General features: G+C 39.7%; 1 protein-coding gene across 3 annotated transcripts in view; it reads right to left on the reverse strand.

Moving 5' to 3' along the window:
• The window catches only part of pdlim5b (PDZ and LIM domain 5b), a 51,236-nt gene extending 33,711 nt beyond the window's left edge, over nucleotides 1-17,525 (reverse strand). For all 3 annotated transcript variants that reach the window (XM_033646786.2, XM_033646785.2, XM_033646784.2), the window contains exons 1-2: nucleotides 17,377-17,525; nucleotides 10,973-11,078 (exon numbers count right to left, since the gene is read on the reverse strand). In XM_033646786.2, the coding sequence (XP_033502677.1) occupies nucleotides 10,973-11,071 (99 nt within the window). In that variant the 5' untranslated portion in view covers nucleotides 11,072-11,078; nucleotides 17,377-17,525. The remainder of the gene's footprint in view (nucleotides 1-10,972; nucleotides 11,079-17,376) is intronic.
• Nucleotides 17,526-20,613: the final 3,088 nt, after the last annotated feature.

The following is a 20,613-nucleotide window of genomic DNA, read 5'->3' on the forward strand; positions in this document are numbered from 1 at the left end:
CTAAACTGTTGAATGAGCACGTCTCAGAGACACTGAGTCTTCTCTCTGAATCCCACTGTGTGCCTGTTTGTTAGAGAGGAAGAGAGGGAGTGAAAAGGCGTCCTGAAGTTCTCTCCATGTAGGGGTGTGAGAAAAGACAATACTATACAGCTCTATATATGGTAGCACCTCAAACACTATTTCAAGACATGAAGAGAGGAGAACACGCTTGATAAATTCTTATAAAGCTATGTGCTTTAATATGCGGTTAATGTTTAATGCTGTAGCCGGCGACGAACAGAGAGCGCTTTATAAATCCCAGTCGAACACTGTCTTCCTCACACGGATACAAAACAAATAGATGTTACGGCAGGAATCCCCGGCATCCGCGGTCTATAAATATAAATCAAGAGAGGTCTGAAGCACTCGTCATGGAGAGCAGACAAGTAATGAAGTGGAACTTTGGCCGTTCTACTCCAGCTCCCTCAAGAGAACAGGATGTTTGAGCAACATGCTTTTTACCAAATACTGTCAACCGCATCACATCGTGTAATTTGTGCACTTAATCAAAAAACACGAGTTGCTATTTTAAACGTTGTGAGCTCGGATAGAAAGAGTCACCCAAGGCTGTTTCGCAGAGGCCACCATGGGGCTTTATGTGAGTTTGGCAGATGAGAAAGACGTTTCCAAATGAATGAAGTGTCTTTCCAACTGCACTTACATGAATGGGATTCCAGCCACATAATGGTGTGGCTGCTGTGCTGCTGTGGTCCTCTCCACACTGCTGATTTTACTGCTGTGCAGTTACTGGTAATGACTAGTTCGTCCAAAAGTACACATGTAAGTTCCTCTGCATTGAGCTACAGCATATTGGACAATACTTGGCAGATCCCTCTAAAGACTTATGGTAAATCCTATAGCACACTGGAGATTATAATATTAGTGGCTAAAAAGTCCATTAATTTATTTCTGGTATAAAAATCTTTGTGGAAGAACTCCGTCTTCACCTTTGAAGAGATGAAGAGAAAGTCGATGAGATTTTGTTCTGGACTAACTGTAAAAACAAAAGAAGTGGAGCAGAAGCCTAGAAAAATTAACAGCCCGTTGCCTCTATGTGTCTCCAATCCATCTGTTATACAGCCATAATCAAATACAGTCGCAAAAGCAAAAAAAAAAAATGGGTTAATACCAAAGACCGTTAAGATTTAGATGTTTATTCAGTAATCAACTTATCCTTAATACGGCAATAAATTAATGAAGAAAAATAAAGCGTTCTATAAGATTCATTATTAGTGAAAACAGATTCTGTTTGGAGAGAAAGCAACTTTGTTAAGTAGTTGATTCGGCTAAATTTATGACCTATAGAGCCTCTCCAGATACAGTCAGTCGAGCAGGCTGCTGCCAGAACTCCTAAAATACTGGAATTCTTCACCAAATACATCAATGCTGTATTTTTAACCAACTGATTTACAGTGTTTTGTACAACCATTTAAATTTCACACTAAACTTTTTATGGAAGAACAAACACTTTTAAGGTAAGGCAACAGATTTAATACCTACAGCACCAGTGGGAAACTAATCATCTTCCATGCTGGTGTAACTTTCTGCCTTCAGTGAAATTATGGAGTAAGGAAGCGGGCTGTGGTCATTTTGCTTTTGAGAAGTCATGTTACAGGAAGCGTCTTGTGGTGAGGACTGAAAGCCTGTGAGATGCATGTCATGTCTGTGTAGGGTAGAGGACCTTATATGGAAAAGACTTGGGCCGAACACTATGTCATCACAAACGCATAAGGCTGAAGCGGCTTGACTCACAGACAGGACTGCACCCATTCAACCTGTGAAGCTCATCAAAATAAAAGAGTTTACCCTGCACAATCTCTGGAATGAATCTGTGGAGAGAACATTAGACGGTACAGCGCCCAGCAACCTGCTGGGCTAGCACAAGCAGAGGCCATAAAGTAGAGTTTATTGCCCGGAGAAGTCTTATTTTTAGCGCTTGCACCTGCAACACCTTGCAGAAACTGTTCAAACAATAAACAGAAGGACATACGAGAAGGAGGTGGGACACAGCAGTTGGGAGGCAACCAAATAGCAAGTACTCTTTTCCTCCGAGCCAAGCATCGCAATTAAGGGTACTTGAACAGAGGTAGGCCCATGGTTGTCATGGATTGACCCCAGTCTCTTACTACATCAATCAGCCTGCTGGAAAACAGGAGATGCCAAGCAGACCTGTGTATGAGCCCTTGGTCATATCGCCATGACAACGCAAACAAAACAACACAAAGCAGCACCGACCCGGCACTGAATAGTGAATGCTCTTTAGTCAGGTCAGAAACAAACCAGGCTGACGAGCGCTGCTGAGGCAGATGATATGAAAAGGCTTTCAGTCATGATGGGGCTCGAGCCAAGTGCAAGTGCCGGTTTCCACCTCCATCCATGATTCATTCAGCTCTCCGGCAGGGTTTAAATTGGGCTTTTTTGGATTCAGCCAAATGGCATAATGATTGTTAAGTGGTAAAATGCTTTGGCAGTACATTTTATTAATGACTGGACTGACAGAAAAGGACTATACCACCCTATTAGCAGAATATTCAGAGGTCCTGCTTTCCAAAAGCTGAAACATGACAACACAGGTTCAACAAAGGTACCATGACAAGACTTAAGAGGGCAACTGGAATACTAATTAAGATGAGTTTCTATGGTACATGTTAAATGGACTACATTTATATTGCACCTTAATCCAGAGAGTTGTGTGAAGCACTTCTCATAGCATGGGACAGGCTGTTCCTGTGCAAGTAACCAGGTACAGTAACATGTTACTGTAATTCCACTACTTTGGCGGTAACTAGAAATGTAACTAAAAAGTTTTTCATCTTAAATGACGCAATGGGTTTGTTACTCATTAATTTTGTCTTTATCACAGCAGACAAACGCAGCCTATTCCCCAGATTTTTTCTAGATTAGGATCTACAGTCACCCGACGTGAATCAAACAATCAGCATTCGACTGTCACTGCACACAGTGGCTGACAGTTTAGGCAATTTAACCTTGCCGTCCTAGAAATATGGACATTATTTTTCCCTTCTTGAGATCAAGTACAAAAAATTGTGGTTGAGTTGTGCTATCTACCTCAGCCAATTAGAATGCCACTGCAAAAATTTTAAATCTGCTCTCTCTTTTGCTGCTGTCAGCCATCATCTTAGGCAGAATCTTTGCGCCCTCCTCCACCCCGTTGAGCCATCGTATCCAGAGTCTAGGACAAGCTCAACAAAGGGTCATTCCTCTACTCATCCAGATCATTGGCACTTCTCCATCTTCTTCTGATCTCATCTTCACCACCTCTACCACCCCTAACCCTAACCCCCCCTAACCCCCTAACCCCTAACCCTAACCCCAAACCTGGCTATGGATTCATCAGCCTTCATACCATCTCTATGGGGTCTAATCACCAAAGGTTTTCCACATTTTTTTCACATAAATTCTTATGTGCACATGTTAATAAAGATTTTCTTTACTATAAAAAAACGAGTCTCTCCTGATTGAACTAATGTTATGAAGAACCTAGCAAATCAAAATGTCTACGTCCCCTCCCTGGCAGATACAACAAGCTGTTGCTCCTCGCCAGTCCTATAGCTGAAGTCCTATAGATCAACTGAGGGGATTAAACCTCACTTAAAATGGATCATTATGGTGTCTTTCTTGTGACATTGTCAAAGTGAATGTTTAGGCTATTCCTTCACTTTTTTTTAGGACTTTTGGGGCTATTGGCATGAATGACAAAGCTCCTTAACAAGAAATGCAAAGGTACTAACAGAGACTTAATGAAGAGGTTCTAAATTAGGGGCCACCTGAGCCCTTGGGTCCATGGGCCTGGGCCCGGTAAGCCAGTTTGATTATCTACCCATGAACATATCCATTGTGTCTTATTGTTCCACTTACTTTTCATCAGAGTGATAATGGCAGATATTTGAAAGTAATACAAAATTTACTTTCTCTAGTGACGAATACTTTTATTTACTATTATTTAGTCAAATGACTTTGTAATTGTAAGTAATTACTAAATTTCAGTCAATTTGCATAACACTGAGTGGCTATCACTGCTGATAATGTCTTTAATCCAGCTGATCTTAAAACAATAAGATAATCGCAGGCTGTAGCTCAAGCTGCAAGCATGAAGACAGATGATGTGCAGTGTCCCACTGCGCCTGTGAATTCACAGCACATTCTTCTCTCCTCTCAAACTGAGAAAAAGTGGATTGTTCTTTTAAATATCTTTCATCACAACAGAAAGAAAAGACTGTGAGTGGTCTAAATCAAAATCAAGTGACAGCTTGGTTATTCTTTATAGCTCTGCCATATAGCATTAGAGAGATTGAAAGCAGATGCCCTCGATACAACTATAGACAGACACCAAAGAGATCATACTGGGATCAAACAGATAACAGTTTTCCACTGAAGCCATATGCAACCTGAGCACATCTTTACGACCCCGGACAGATTATTAAATATGCCCCGTGAAGTGTGTATTCTCAAAGCTATGAAATACGGGATAGAATTTCTGGGTTGTATTGAAGTTAAGTTTCCATGTAAAAATGCTCAAGAGATTTTTAATTCAACAGACAGATTGAAATACGGATAAACTGCTTGACAGCTTTGCAGCACGGACCACAAGTTATCTGTCTCAACAGTTTGCTGAAACGCCAGGGGAGCTTTTCACCGCTTGATTTTATTTTTTCTGGACCTGAGCTTGACCAAAAGTTATGGCTTAATGTCACACAGATTATTCTTTATTACAGTGAGCTACACAAGATGCAAACTTCTCGGCAGATTGACTGTAAATCAGTGATGAAAACACAAGAGGCATTTCCTCTAATGGCAGGGATTCTGTTACTTGCACTTTAGCACTTGCTATCACGTACAGTCGTATTATCTGATAGTCAACATTAACCCTTGTTTACTATCAGTATAACCTGACTATGCAGCCAATTCAGTCAAAGCACGTTTACGGATGCCTTTTGGTTTGCAGGTGCATGGTTTTATAAATTAATAATTTAAAAAAAATATCTGAATGACCAGGGGTGAATGTTGCAAGCTGTTATGTTTTTGAGATGTGAAATGATAAGTGTTTCCTTTCACAGCAAACAATAATGCAATGTCCACCAATAAGTGCATCTTCTGAACTGCTGATATATTAGATGATTAATCAATTCTGAATTTAAAAATAGTTAAGTAGCTGAATGTCACTGAAGGTTATCCACATTGTTTGCTCTACAAATCTAATTTGATTGCGCAGCCCAGCCACCAGAAGAAAATGTTGGCATTGTATGTTTCTGCAAACCAGAAATACACTACATTTGAACGTTTCATACATCATATAAGCATTTCTAAAGTGATTATATAAGCAGAATTTTTCATCTGAAGGTGGAATGGTTGGTGGATGGCCTGACACCTCGGTGAGATGCCTGCCAAGCTGCAGACCACTGTTCAAGACCAACAAACAACAAGACCAGTTGTGATGTAGTGAGTCGCTTTTTAGGCACCAAATGTGTTTTGTAGCAATCAGCTGCTGTTTTTTCAGCGGGGATAGTGGCCCGAAAAGCATTTCCCTGCCTAGACTGTGCCCCAAATGGGATATTTTAAGCATAAAATTATCATTTCTTAACCATAACCAAGTGGTTTTTATGCCTAAATCTAAACGCAAGTTAACCACAGCATTGTTGAAGTGTAAAGTTTCAGTGTATCCAATACAAAATAAGCATTCAAACGCTGTATTATCCATGGTTTGCAGAAACGTACGCTGCCAACATTTCTTATGCCGACGAGGTTGATTGTACGTTTTTAAATAGTGTGCAGAGAGTGTGGAGAGGAAATGAAAGTGGTCGGCCTTTCAAGTTCAGCACATGTTCAGTGTAAAGCTGCATAGTAAATAACTGGTGAGTAAAGACATGTTTATAGTCAGATCAAAGAACACAGTAAAGGGTGTTTCAGACTGAATTAATACTAAATAATACTAGTAAAGAGAACAGCTGCCTCAGTTTCTCACTGAAAACCCACAAAGCAAAGCTCTAATAATTAACTCATAACAGATATATACTTGACAGATATGACATTATAGTTCTAATTATTACTATCCAGCTAATAATATTTGTCAGTTACCCAATGTGGAGCTGTCTGCCTCTGTTGGATCCTCCACTTTTACAACCAATGCACAAAGAATACCTGTTATCCCTCATGTTGATGTCGGTTGACCAGATACACCCCCATCATCACATTCCTCTTCTTTGAGAGTGAAAGTAGCCTCACCATATTAACACATAATGGCAGTGCTTGAAAGAGAAAAAAAAAATCTGGAAGCTTAGAGCCTACTGCAAACACAGAGCTAAAATTAGTTTGTATAATGTTCACTGAGAGTATCGCATGCCAGTAAAACAACAACCAAAAGGCCATGAAAGACAAGAGGGGGAAGTGAGGGGTCAATGGGAAAAGAGAGGAGAATTTTGCAGTGCTGACCCCTGACTGACCCACAACAACCAGACACGTAGGTGGGTGTGAGATACTCTTACTTGGTTATTACTTTAGCTTTAGCTCTGATAAACTTTTCTTACATAACATCTTTTTTAGAATAACAGTCCAGTGAATTTATGAACTGTTTAACTCAATTTACTGAGTGTAAACAGATTTAATTCACTCCAGTGTTATGTTTTGTCTTTTTTAAAACACATTTTCTGCTGTTTTATATCCAATGTTAAAACGCTCTTGAGTGCAAGCCTTTCCCATGTGGAGGCCTATCAAGACATGCCTAAAAAGGAGCTGAATAACCACAGACGATGATGGAAAGAGTGAAGGGTAACAGGAGAGCAGACACCCACGCATATATCCGTCATTTTAAACCCGTCCTTCATAAGTCATCCTTATATTATTGGGTGGTCTCAGATTCAACCAAAATCCCAACTCAATATCACACAATACATATGACTTACAGTATATGCACTCCACCTCATACTGTGATTTAGTGATATTATTAGGCCAAAGCCATATATTCCTAAAAAAAGGCCTCTGGTTAACAGGCTGTGGTTGTCTTGTAAGCAACCAGCCGTATATACGGTACTGTATGTAATCTTTGGATCAGCTACATATGGCACGCATATGTACAGTAAAGTCATTACATCATTATTCCATGGCAATCGCATCCATCTTAGCAAAATAAATATAAGCTTTAATGTGAAGGCATATTAATTACTGTAAATTCATCCTATTTAGCATCATGGGTCTCTAATGAACTTTAAAATGGGCCTGTGATCTGCACAATTTCCTCGGCACTCGGCTAATGAAGGAACTGGACTACATGTAATGGTTAAACTGTTGGCAGATGTTTCCATGTATGTACCTTACTCCTCCCTTTGTAAACACAACAACTCTTTTAACGTACATTACAGACACCAGGTTCACAGATTACTTGCATCTATCAGATTTGAAAAATTTATGTATTTCCAGCTACTACAACACACATAACACATGTCCCACACTCATTTTGTTGGCTGCGTCTAATGTGACAAAAGGATTTGGAAGATAAACAGACAAAAGAGAGACTTATTCCTGGCGCCTGGACAACAGCGAGAAATGTGAACCATTTATGGTGCCTGGTGCCATTTGCTGGTCATGCGCTGGGATGAAAATATGTCGCAGGAATGACACTAACCGACAATGTGATGGAGTGAAAAGCTGTGAGTCATGTTGCCAGGCTCAGCAGTACTGAGGCATGCTCCCAACCGCTGATGACTCAATGCTGCTGGTGGACACAGGAGGTGTATGCAACACTTTGTGGTCTGTGAGTAGCTTCCCCGCAAAACCCACGAAAAAATGGAGAAATAATCAGAACTACCACATGACATGCATTTATGATTTTAATAGATTCAAGGCTTCTGTTAGGATTTTTTTTTTTTGACATCTGTCCACACTCACCTGTCTCATTTTATACTAAACTCTCTAGTAAAACCATGACATAGCACATCCCTTTAAACATCAGGGGTCAGGGGCCCAGCTGCTTTTAATTTTTTATACACATGGAGTGTGTACACTGCACCATATCAACTGAAAATGCTGTCATCAATTCACATGTCTCACATTTATGAAGATAAATACATATTAATGTCTAAATTGTAAGGGTGGGGGAAATACAATACAGCATAGTATCGCAATACTTTGCATGGCAATATTGTATTGATGCGCAGATGGCAAGTATCAATCTATTATTATATACATTATCAAATTTTGCAAATACGCCTTTTAATACAACTTTTTGTACTAGAATAATAAAATCAATTGCTTTTTCAGTCCACTAGATGATGCTGAGGATTTTTTTTTTACTAGTGAGGTCAGCAGAGGTCTCAGTCAGCGGCATTTGGCGGGAAGTTCATCAAAACAAAGATGGAGGCACCGGAGAAAGAAATCAGGAATGCGCCGTTGGCTTATCAATCAAATGTCTGGACTTATTTTGGATTTTTTAACACAGAAGAAAAAAAGAACTTGGCTATGACACATGTGATTTGCAAGCACTGTCATATGAGACTAAAATACTCTGGGAATACTACAAACATGAGGGCTCACTTCACACACCATTATTCAGAGATAGTTTTAGCTGATGAAGGCCAAGCTAATGCTGAACCCACTTCGCTGAAAAAACAACCCACACTGGACACACTTAGCTTGACAAAACTACCATCCAACACTGAGAGAGCTAAGAAAATAACTCAGTCCATCAACTACTTCATGTGCAAAGATCTGTGTCAATGCAGCATTGTTGAAAATTAAGGCTTTTGTCACATGCTAAAAACACTGGAACACAGGTATGTGACTCCGTCCCAGCGTTTTTTCACCGACACTGCCATACCCAAGCTCTACAGAGAAGCGAAGCATGAAGTTGAAGAATCTTTGAGTACAGCAGGGAGGGCAACATTAACTTAAACCTTTCAAGGTCGGTGAATTTATATGTGACTATAACGGCACATTATCTCACAGAGGACCGGCGACTACTATCCCACATTCTCCAAACTAGAGCAGTACACGAAAGTCACACTGGAGCATACATTAAAGAACTCCTGAAAAATGTGGCACAACAACAGGGGACTGCCAACAAAAACCATGTTGTTGTAACAGACAATGTTCTTAACATGGGTGTTACCATTCAGTCAGCGGGATACCTGCATGTGAAGTGTTAAATCTGCCAACAGTTCAGTTTCAGACAGGTGTATGCAGCATTTCTGACAGGTCTTATAAGGTAAAACTGATGTTGACAAAGTTTTCCTTTGGGGAAATACTTTGCAGTTGATAAAAAGGTAATAAATCACAATATATCACAATATATTTTATCGCAATATGCAGCATATTGCAATATTGCAATAATATCGTATCGTGACCTAAGAATTGTGATAATATCATATTGTGGGTTCTCTCGTGATTCCCACCCTTACTAAATAGTAGAAAATCAATGTCACATTAGGGTCAGTGCACTCTTGTTTTTGCAGGCATTTTCAAGTGAAACTGTACTGAGCTGTTAAAAATGGAGGCGTATTCTGAGCAGATGTTGGGCTGGTGTGACTGGACTGATGCCAAAATTGAAAGGGCAACAGAGGCAAAATGGCCAATTTGATATTGAGGTTTTTCTCCTCATCCTCTCCGGAAAAGCTTAGATTCTTATATATTCTTATATATAAAGATGCTCCAACATCTAATCAGGTGACAAGAGTGGAAGTGCTTCATTAATGGATTGTTTTTGAGATATGATGACAAGATGTCAACTGACAGCTACATGCCCACATGACAAAATGCTGTCCTTCATTCCATTATTATCATAGCGGCAAGGCATAAAAATAGTCTGAGCAGCTATGCTGGCCTTTTCATAATCTATGGTTATGTATCCGCTTGGGAAAAGTCACTTCTCTTCTCCAAACAAAACCTTCAAACTTCTGTAACTGATCCTTCCAACAACAATAAATAAACAGAGGCACTGACCTTGGTTATGACACAACAGGAAGCGGCAGGAACTGAATAACACAACTCATTCTGCAACAGCCAGAGTTTGTCAAACACAGTATACACCAGCAGAGGACAAGCTGACATCTTTTAATCCTATTTGTCAAGAAGCAATGTTAGTATAATTGAGATGCGTCAGATACCCTTGGGCTGAAAAAGACTGCCTGACAGTGTAATAGTAAGCTGCACTGCAGGCGTCTTGTAATTTGTGCAACAATCACAGTGCTTTGCACAGACGTCCTTTACGCCAAGAACATAAACAGTTCAACTATGTATAGGCTGAGGCTGGACCGGTCTTATAAACAGGCCTGTTTTTCAAGCAGTAGGCCGTCCAGTCCAGCAGTCCATCTCCCAGTTGAGGGCTCAACAGGACCTGTTCAGCCAGAGCCAAATCCCAGTTTGAATTTATGTGACCTAAAGTCCCAAATAGTTATTACAGAACCACTGTGGCTTTCTAGAGTTTCACTCAAATGGGCCGTTTCGGGACAGATTCTGATGCTTCCTCTTCAGACCCAGTCGTCTCCTGTGCCTTGCATCAGGACTAACGCCAGGGAGAAAGGCCAGGACACTTAGCACCATCCACCCTCTGAATGCCCAAAATGACAGCAGCCATTAACAGCTTAATCCTCCAAATACATCTGAAATGGCTGCCGGAGAAATTAAAGGGAGTGGTTTTAAATTGACAGATACTGTGGTTACGGTTCAGTTACGTAACATTATGTTGACAATAGTCACAGCCTTGGCAGGAGGTCAGTCACGACCGTGGGGGACGGAGTGACAGAGGCCAGGAGCTGTTGGAGAAGGTGTCTAAATCCAGCAATGAGTGTCACACAAGAGATGAATGGCACACACGCTTTCATCACTGACTGGGCAAATGGCATAGTATGAACAGCATTCCTTAGAGGTGACTGTCATGGAGTGAAGGGTACATAAGTGTTACATGTGTGTGTGCTCCACTCACCCGTGAGATGGTGAGGGGCAGGCAGAAGTCCTTCCCTCCTTGCAGTCTGAAGCCCCAGGGGGCAGGGCCAGTCAGGGACACGTTGTAGCTGCTGGTCATGATTCACCTAGAGACAGACGGATAGATATGTTACACTTTATTGTGCAAGAAACAGAGTTATCGTCTACAAAGAGATAAACTCCAGGCAAAGAGGCAAAATTGGCGTGCAGACAACAACTAGTATTTAAAAAACGATATTATTTTCATTCTTTCTTTGTCATCCAGTAACACCTCACCAGACCTGCTGTGACTACTGGCTTCACCTTTATCACACTGAAGATATCTAAATTCAAGTACAACAGTCTGTTAATAGTCCCCTCCTGAAGGTCCCAGCTCTCTGCCGACAGCTTTAGAGCAGGTTACTGGTCCTGCAAGCAGTGCCATTAACAATGGGGTTAAAAGTGAGTTGTAATATATCATATGAGGTATATCCTCTCAACTGCTAGTAAACAGGCATTCAAAAGACTTTTGAGTAAACCTATAATGAGCTTTGCATTGCAGGATTTAATATGCAACAGGAAGTCATGTTAAAAGAGCAATAAGAGGGCATTAAAATCATCTTAAGCACACCTAAGAATGGATTACCTCACTATAACATGGCTATTGGGCGAAATAACATCCACCTGTTTTCATTGAACATGGGGCCATGCACAAATGGTGCTCATATTGACTCTCATTTGTAAGCTTGGAAGGTATCAAGATATAAGGATATACCAGAGTATTTAGAAATCCAGAGGGATTGATTTTCAATACTGTCAAAAATACAGATGCTTCTTTTTCTATTAAACAGATATGGAGATGCTGTATTAAGGTGATGCATTGTAGTGAACAGCTTGCACCACCAGAGGTCAGTCTCTGTTGGTTGAACTGAGCTGAGAAAGATGGCAACTGAGAGTGGTGGGGATAACGTTACAGGACTAGCTTGACATGACTTCCTTCCACTACAAATGTGGTTTAGTAGCCACATGATTTTACTGAACACATCATCTCTCTCTCTCTGTTCAGCTAACTGATGAGTCAGTATCCGCCGCAGCAACAAGTTTCATCGGGTCCTACAGCAAAAAGGACACTTAGTTCCTATCTAGTCATTATTCTGTGGGCTATAAGTATTTAAACCCAGCAAGACGTGTCTAAGTAGGCTAATTCCATATAAAACACACCGCAGTGTAGGCTAGAAAGTGACACACATGCTACAATGACTTTGATCACCCTTAGCTCAGCTTTTACTTTTTTTTTGTTTGTTTGATTTACACAAATACCGTTATATATTGTGTACCCCGGTGAAATGTCAGGGAGGTATAAAGGTATGGAAAAACAGATACCACACCCAAGCCTAATCCATTGTTGACTGTTTGTTAAAAGAATCTCAGCGGAGCAACTGAAGCTGCACTTTGGACCTACTGTATGATCTGAGTGTCTTTTCGCTGAACTCACTGCTTGTGAAAAATATGTTGTGTTAAAGGCACCCACTATATTCTGCATCCCTATACAACACAAGGGGGGTTAAACAAACAAACCAGAGGTAAGTCAAGCATTTCCGTAGATTAAGCATTGATATTCAATTCCCAGCAGGACATGGTTCAGTGAGCAGCCCTGTACCTGCATCATCCTTAACACACATTCCTGGGGTTTAGCAATGGTGATTAAGAAATTGAAAACTTGACATAAAATATCTTGTAAAGATTTGCATCCTGCTAACCCCACCTGTATCCTTAGTATGTAACAGTGAACACTGGCCTTTCCCCTGCTGCCGGGCCTGCACAGGGTCACAGTGAGGGCGAGGCACACCCTGGATGATCAGAGACTTGATAGAGCTCCGCTTTAATCACTGCCAACTCAACGTTTCATTGAATAGCAGGTTCGCCTCATATTTCTCAGTGTCTAAATGCACCATCATCTACATGACCTCATGCATGAACACAAATACCATATCCTGATTATACATGTGTGCATTCAAATCAAACGGACAGTTCCAAAAGTGAGACACAGCGAGGACTATTTGGTACAGTAAAATATTTCATGCACTATTGAGTTTCACTGGTTTAGGCCTTGCCTGTAATGCATTCCATTTCCCTTGAAAAATCGAAGCTGCAAGCTATTTTTTGGAAGCGAGACTGTGGTTAAGTACAGTCACATGCTAGCATTTAGTGCATTATGACATGTATTAGGTTAATGATTGAGGAAATTGGTATACCATATTCGCAGAACACTTTAATTTATGAGTCTGGTATGAGTATTCAGCTAACAGGCTGCAAGTTCAGAAAAAAAAGAAAACGCAGATCATGTGGAAATATATCACCTTTGCCCTGCCCAACAGGAAGAGTGAATGTTGACATGAAAACAGGATGTGCAAGGCTAACCCACAAGCATTATATGTCACATAAAGTGCATCGCAATTATATGGAAAAGGGGAAATTACATATAGAAGCTAAGATGAGTCAAACTCTGAACAGACAGGTTCATTGTTAGAGAACCAGAGACAGCTAGGACTTACAGTTCTGGTGTAACGAACTGTAAGATGAAACTGAAAGATTTTTAATGCTGATGGCAGACATTTGAGTTTCTGTTCTTTCATTTCTGGCTTGAAGAAGAAGAGGATTTCACTTTTTCACAACATAAGCCATTACTGGAAGAACATGTGAACATGACTAAGCAATTAAATGTTTCAGTGCTTGCCTTGAAAAAGAAATATTCACACATTTGCGTGCTGGGCACTGCAGCGAAAACATACTTTCCTGATGAGTATGTCATGAATAATAATGCCTCGTCTTCCTGCAGGCATGTCATTTTGAGGTTGTAAGTCATGCTGCCATCACAAATTCCCTCAGGGACACAGCACCACCTGCTGTAGCCCATCACCTGGTCAATTGTACGAGACACTCATCTCATCAAATCAGGGGGTTGGCCTACACGCTGTCTCACCATCTTGCCTGGAGGGGAACAGGCTCTTTAAAGGAGCCAGCAAAAAGGAGCCACAAAAGGGTGTGCGGGGCGGGTGGAGAGATGGAAATAAAATCACGTGTGAAAGTGATAGGAAGGAGGTGAACACCTGGAAAGCAAAGAGCACATAGCTCTACTATTTATACAACACACTTTCACAATCAAACTCAAATACACACACGCGCACACATGCGGAATATGCAGGACTATAATAAGAAAGCATCCAAGTAAAGACAGCTGTCTCCCTCTTCAAGGTGACCAGGGTTGAGGCGAGCCAAGATGTTTATTTTTAGGGAAATTTCAAGGCCTAACCCAGTGTATTGACCACACATTCTCTCCAGGAAATTCAACCCATTCTTTTTAAACTCATCAATCTGCATCAAACATCCTTCACTGTTGCAAGCTTTGTTTACCATTTCATTTGAGTCCACACCAGTGATGCCCTCAGAAAGTTTTCCAAGGGATGGCCAGATGAAGCCACTGAAAAGCCAACCAAAAGCCATACCTGAATTTCAGGAATTCAGTTATGCTTTTGAAGTGTAAAGGCTAGTTGAAAACTATGTCAGTATGGAGGGTTTTGGCTTTGCATGCACACACCAGCACACGGTGGTGGTGTGGAATCATCAATCAAAAAGGGAAAGTGGAAAACGTCTTGACGCCAGTTAGCCAGTTAGCACATTAACAACACAATCAAATGTTGAAAGAGCAAAGCATATTTACTGTGCACCAGTGATCAATAACACAAAGCACCAGAAACTGTTTCTTCTAAAGAGCTCAATGGCTAAAGAAAAATAATCTTCGTTATGTAACATGTTTGTTTTGGTCTCACTCCCTCTGGACTTTAGCTATTTGTTTACTTTCCTCACTTCCGTTTCTCTTCTTGTGTTTTGAGCTGAACTCCCAGTCAGAGCGATTTCATTCCCTGGCGGGCTCTGCAGTCACTGACGCCGATTCAACATGCTGATTCAGCAGTAAAAAAGCTGACTAGGGCCAACTAGGGTAGACGAGGGCCAACGGTGCAGGACACACCACAGCGACAAGGGCCACGGATGACTGACAGCCGACAATCAGCTCAGTGTGTCAGGGCCTTAGTGCCGGCACAGTTAACTTTGAGTTCAACAACAATCCTGTTTTAATGTGTTATGTATCTGTACATGTTAGACAATTCATTGCTCTTCAAACAGGCTGGTTGTCCTTTTTCTTAAAAGACAGAAATACAGCTTTAATTTGAAGGAAAACATGATTGTCAGAAACAAAACATTTACTGTGAACAAGCCTGCTGAAGTTTAGGGGAAAGCCCATTTTCATTCATTTATCTTGAGGCGAGAGTTCAAAGAACCCCTTTGAAAATGGCCATGCCAGTTGTTCCCTTGCCAAAATTTAGCCTCTCTTTGGAGCTTCCAAACAAACTATGCCAACATGGTTGGTACCAATGAATGCCTTAGGCTGTCTAGTTTCACAGAAAAATAAATGTGCTACAGCCTCTTAAAGACGGTAATATCGACCTCCAATTATTTTCGCCAGAACTGGTAATGCATAAGAATGTTTAATTTTCTGAGGTGACACAATGAACATTAACACTGTAAGTTTTATTCAAAGACTTTTGAGTAATGGCCTGAATACATGCTCTCTCAATACACAGCACTGAATAGCTCTGTTACAACTACAACAGTTGTTCACAACAGATTCTTTCAGTATTAGATTTCACAGCCAACTGGGACATCTCAGTAAAACCTACAAAAATGTTGATGGCGAAATCTGGATCACACTCGAGTCATACCCACATATCAGTAGCATGTCTTTCCCTTATATGGAGAGAGCAAACATTAGGCTCATCTCATGTCCCTGCTTGTTTTGCAATCTCTAATGATATCATGCATAGACATGAGCAGACACACCTTTCAGTGTTCCCAAACTGAGGAAAAACAGTTGAGCTGTGCACAAGCATTTTATCAGCAGCACTCACATCAACCCCTTCTCTACGCTGGTTCCAGATTAATTCTGGTTATTTTCCACTTGGGCCTTATCTCTCAAGTTCCTGTCATAATGGTACTTTATTGTAATAAATATTTCAGCACTTTCACACCAAAAACAAGATTAAACCACAATCCTTTCAGCGCAGCACTAATGGGACATGCTGAATAAGTTATCTACTGTCTCAGACATTGATACGTTCTTGCAGATGTTTTTTTAACTTGCTTGATCTAATTAGTCGGCAGATAATCTAAACAGTCTGATATTGAATTTAGATGTTATCGAAATCAGAGAGTGTAAGGCATGCCAGCTGGGAACATGCAGGACTTTTTTTGAGGAGACATTCAGGTTCAAATGTGGGGTAACTTCCTAGTCACGGTTGAGTAAGCCAAACTTTATTTAAGAATTAAACTCCACTCACAGCAGAAAAGCTTTCTTAATTGGGAATCAAACACAGGTCAACAGGGTTGTGGGTGCCATTCAATAGCGTGACCTTCATGTCCTTTCCACTGCGTATGTCAAAATACAGCTGTGTTTCCTTCAAGTAATCTTTGGTTATCGGGAAAATAATGTCTCAGAGTTCTGGGGAGCATAAAAGTGACTGATTTTCAGACATCATGCTCATTTCACAATGCTTCAGGAGACAATAACGCCTGGTGACATCATTGCAAGACATGTTGACTCACAGAGGATGTTTTCACAGTGTACTGCACCTCACTAGTGGGCTGCCTATGACATTTATATTGTCTGTCATGTTTTTGTTGAATGAACATCTAAGGATCTTACATTTTTGTTAGACTACACCAAAAACTGTTGTACACTAAAATGTACTGTACAATATCCTTGACTTGCTCAATGTCAGTGGGACAACTTGTTCCAACCTGACTTTATGGGACACTTTTTCTTCATAACTTTTCCCTTTTCATATCTTTTAATTCAACAAAGTGACTTCCCTCAGTGTGAAAGTCTAGACCATTAAATATATCTTTAAGAGGAAACACTCTAACTCAGTGTTTTAGTTTCAGTTGTAGTCATGGGACAGAGTGATAATCCCTCAGGTCGTCCTCAGTCGTGTGTTTACTTTAGGGACCGTACATTAGCGTCTGTAAAATACAGCACGGTCGATTTTCTCACGGAAACTGAACTTTAATGTGTGGCCTCGGTGTGTGTGTGTCACATAAAACACATGTCTGACATTATTAGTGCAATTCTGACAGACTTTTATCCTACTTGTCACTTTTTAGTGACACAAATAAGAGCAATAAAACAATATCGCAGGTTTGTGTCAAGTTACAGTTAACGTTACATATCTGTTCTTTTAACTGTCACTTTGTAACAGGCACATAACGCAGTGAAATAATAACAGTAGCACGCGCAGTGACTTTTCCTGTCTCGTTTAATTCATTAAATGATTTTGTCAGATGAAGCCGAGTCTGCTGTATAGTACTCACCTTGCGCTGTGGAGCCGGGTCTGGTGTGCGGAGAGAAGCGTGGCTTTAGTCCGTCTGTTCTCAGTTTCGGAGTCAACTGGACTGAGCGGAACTGAAACTTCCGCATATAAGCCTGCCTCATCTGGCTGCCGGTAGGAGGGTTCACAGCGGTGTGTGTGTGTGTGTGTGTGTGTGTGTCGACCAAAGGCAACGCAGCAGCAGCAGCAGCAGGCACGGGCTTGTCAGGCCACAGGGACAGAGCAGGTGAGTTGTGGTTGAGTGAGCACCCAAAGTGTCCTTTAGTCGTGGGCCAACATAAAGTCCAACATGGAAGCTAAGCCTCCTGAAGTAAATATGCAAATAATAATGAATTAATGAACCACAATATGCAAAAAAGTCTAAATCACTACCCATCTTAAAGTTGATAAACCCTCCCAGCTGTTCTCAAACGTGATTTTGCTGCAGCTTAACAATCCCCACTTGTACCTCATCGTCGTTTTCATTTCATACGTTTACACTGATGTTTAACCCTTTGAAACCTAAAGAAATTGGCATGATATCTGGTGAAAATATGGGAAGAAGGCAATGAGCAACAAAAGAAGAAATAACCCAAAAAACTGGCAAGAAATAAGTTAGAAGAGAAAATTAAAAACAAGAAAATTAATTAAAAAAAAATGAATTAAAAAAAGACATAAAAACAAACAAGGAAATTACGTGGAAAGGGTGCTTAAAAATTATATAAATTTATAATTATATGAATAAATATATAATTTATTTATATAATTATAAATACAGTTTTCCCCAGTTTTTTTAAAAAAAAATAATTTTCTAAATCTATTGACTTTTTTTTTATCATGTTGCTCATTGCCTTCTTTAAAAATGTTTTTGAAAGAAATCGCACAATTTGCTCAAAGGTTTGAATAATTGTGAAAGGCGTCTAAAAGCAGCACAAGAAAAGTGTTGTCGCCCCAGGTTTCAAAGGGTTAATGTATGGAAGTCCATGGGCGACTTTATTAAAAATGATAATGTGAACTTTAAAATGAAAATGCAATTCCAAAAACAAGCATTATCGTTTTCTCACATAGACCTATATATGTCATTTAGTACAAAATAAAATAAAAATGCAATAATCCAATTTTCATTTTTTGTTTTCACATAATCATAACTATATTGGCAATCTATGATTACAATAAATAGAAAATGAAACAGGGGTTTGACATTTAATTTTCAAAGTTGACTTTCTAATACAATTTTTTAACAATTTCATAATGAAAATGAAAATGGCGTCCGACATTTAATTTTCATTGACATAGCCTGCTGTACATTTAGATTGAGCTAGCTAAGCATAACTAAGTTAACTCAAACTGTCTTTCCTAAATGTTGTTACACACTAAAAATCAAAGCATGCAGTGTTCAACAACATTACAGCTATTTTGTTTTGACATATTCTTCAAATAATGATACTATAATAATAATAATAATAATAATGACATTATTAAGGACAGAGAGAGAGAGGTCCATAGCATACCACACAAAAAAAAGTCATCTATGTACAAAAATACAATATGATAAATAAAATATATAAAAATATATATTGGGCGGGGATTTACAGTTTTCTTATGATATGTAAGTAAACATAAAACAAAGGAACATTGGGTTGATTTAGATACATTCACTTTACTTTCTAATAACACTTTTGGTGCTGGGTGTCTTTTTTGTCTGTCCAAATTCATGGTTTATTTTTGTACAGGAAAGTGTAGATTGCCAAAAGCCATCATACATCTTGGTCTGTCTCACTTCTGTAAAACCTTAGTTGAACTATGAACTATGTGAGCTCTCAAATGACTCTGAAACCCCTCAAAATCTATAATATAAATATCTTTGTGCCACCTGTTGACTGAAACCTACTGCATTGTTTGTTAAGTTGTCTTCTCTTAAATATCCCTATACTTGATCTTATAAAATATAAGCTTTTACTCTGTTATATGTGCCCAGGATTGGATTACTCTTACATTAAAATCAAGGAGATAAAAAATTGCATCGGTATTTTTGGGTGAAAGACTATTGTGTCAGTAAAGTAAGGAAGCTGTCAGGAGGTTGTAAAAGACATATTTAAACACATGACAGGGCATTGGCTTGTCTTGCTGCATCAGTGGATAACAATGACATCATTCTTTCCACTTAATGCTTCCTGCATACAGGACAGACAAGTCACACATGCCATCCTAATACATGCCACCAGCAGACTCCAGATATTTGTGACGTATGCTGGTGTGTTAATACATAACTGAACAATTGTAGGTGGTGTACAGTGTTGGAAATACATTATATGCATTACTTTACACTGTTCAGTTTCAGTATTTTTGCCTTCATTACTTATTTCTTATCTTCATCTTTGAGTGTTTTCAAGTCAGTTTGAGATTTTTGCATGATTTGGATTTTAGTAACAGTGCAGTTTTCCTTAGGCATTAATAAAGTACTCTATTTATGTCACATGACCTTTTGATACATTTTAAATTAAACATACGTTCTATTGCATTTTATAACCTGAGAGCACCTGGGTTTTTTCTTTAACTTCAGCATCACCAACACCACGTTTCTTGACCCAGTGCAGCACTCCCTATCCTTTCTTTACTCCCATTTATCAGTTACTCCATTGGAGGTATTTGCTCTTTGATAAAAATCTTTCTGGAGCCACAAAACATATTATAATGCCTTATAATGAAAGTAACACAGCCTATTAACACAATAGGTCGAAATGAGCATTCCTGTTATGTCTTACCACAAGGTGTCTACTCTACAGGTGGTTATTTATGATTGTTTAGAACTTTAACTTTGCAGAGTTGGTGGCGAAAGCAAACAAATCTGTCCACACGCTATTAAATTTTGCTCCAAGACTTTTCCTTTTTTGGATTTGGAATCCATTGCTGGCCTTAAGAGGAAGACTTCAATATAGTTCTTGGTCAAAGCCCCAGGGAACCACTGAAGAGGGGCTAAAGAGCCGCACATGTCCTCAGAGCTGCAGGTTGCCTACACCTGGTCTAAAGGCAGAGGGTGTCATATGATGTACAGATTGTAAAGATTTATAATTTTTGGCAATGTAAATAAAAGAGACTTAAAGGTATAAAACTGACTTCCACATAAATTGTTTGTATCCATGTGTTTTAGGACTTCATTGAGTGGTTTACTCTGCCCTTCCCTTTGCATTCATTTGCTCGCCTTTTTAAACACTGTTAAGTGCATCATTACTTCTTTTAA

Source organism: Epinephelus lanceolatus, chromosome 19 (assembly GCF_041903045.1).
Source record: "Epinephelus lanceolatus isolate andai-2023 chromosome 19, ASM4190304v1, whole genome shotgun sequence".
Taxonomy (NCBI): Eukaryota; Metazoa; Chordata; class Actinopteri; order Perciformes; family Serranidae; genus Epinephelus; species Epinephelus lanceolatus.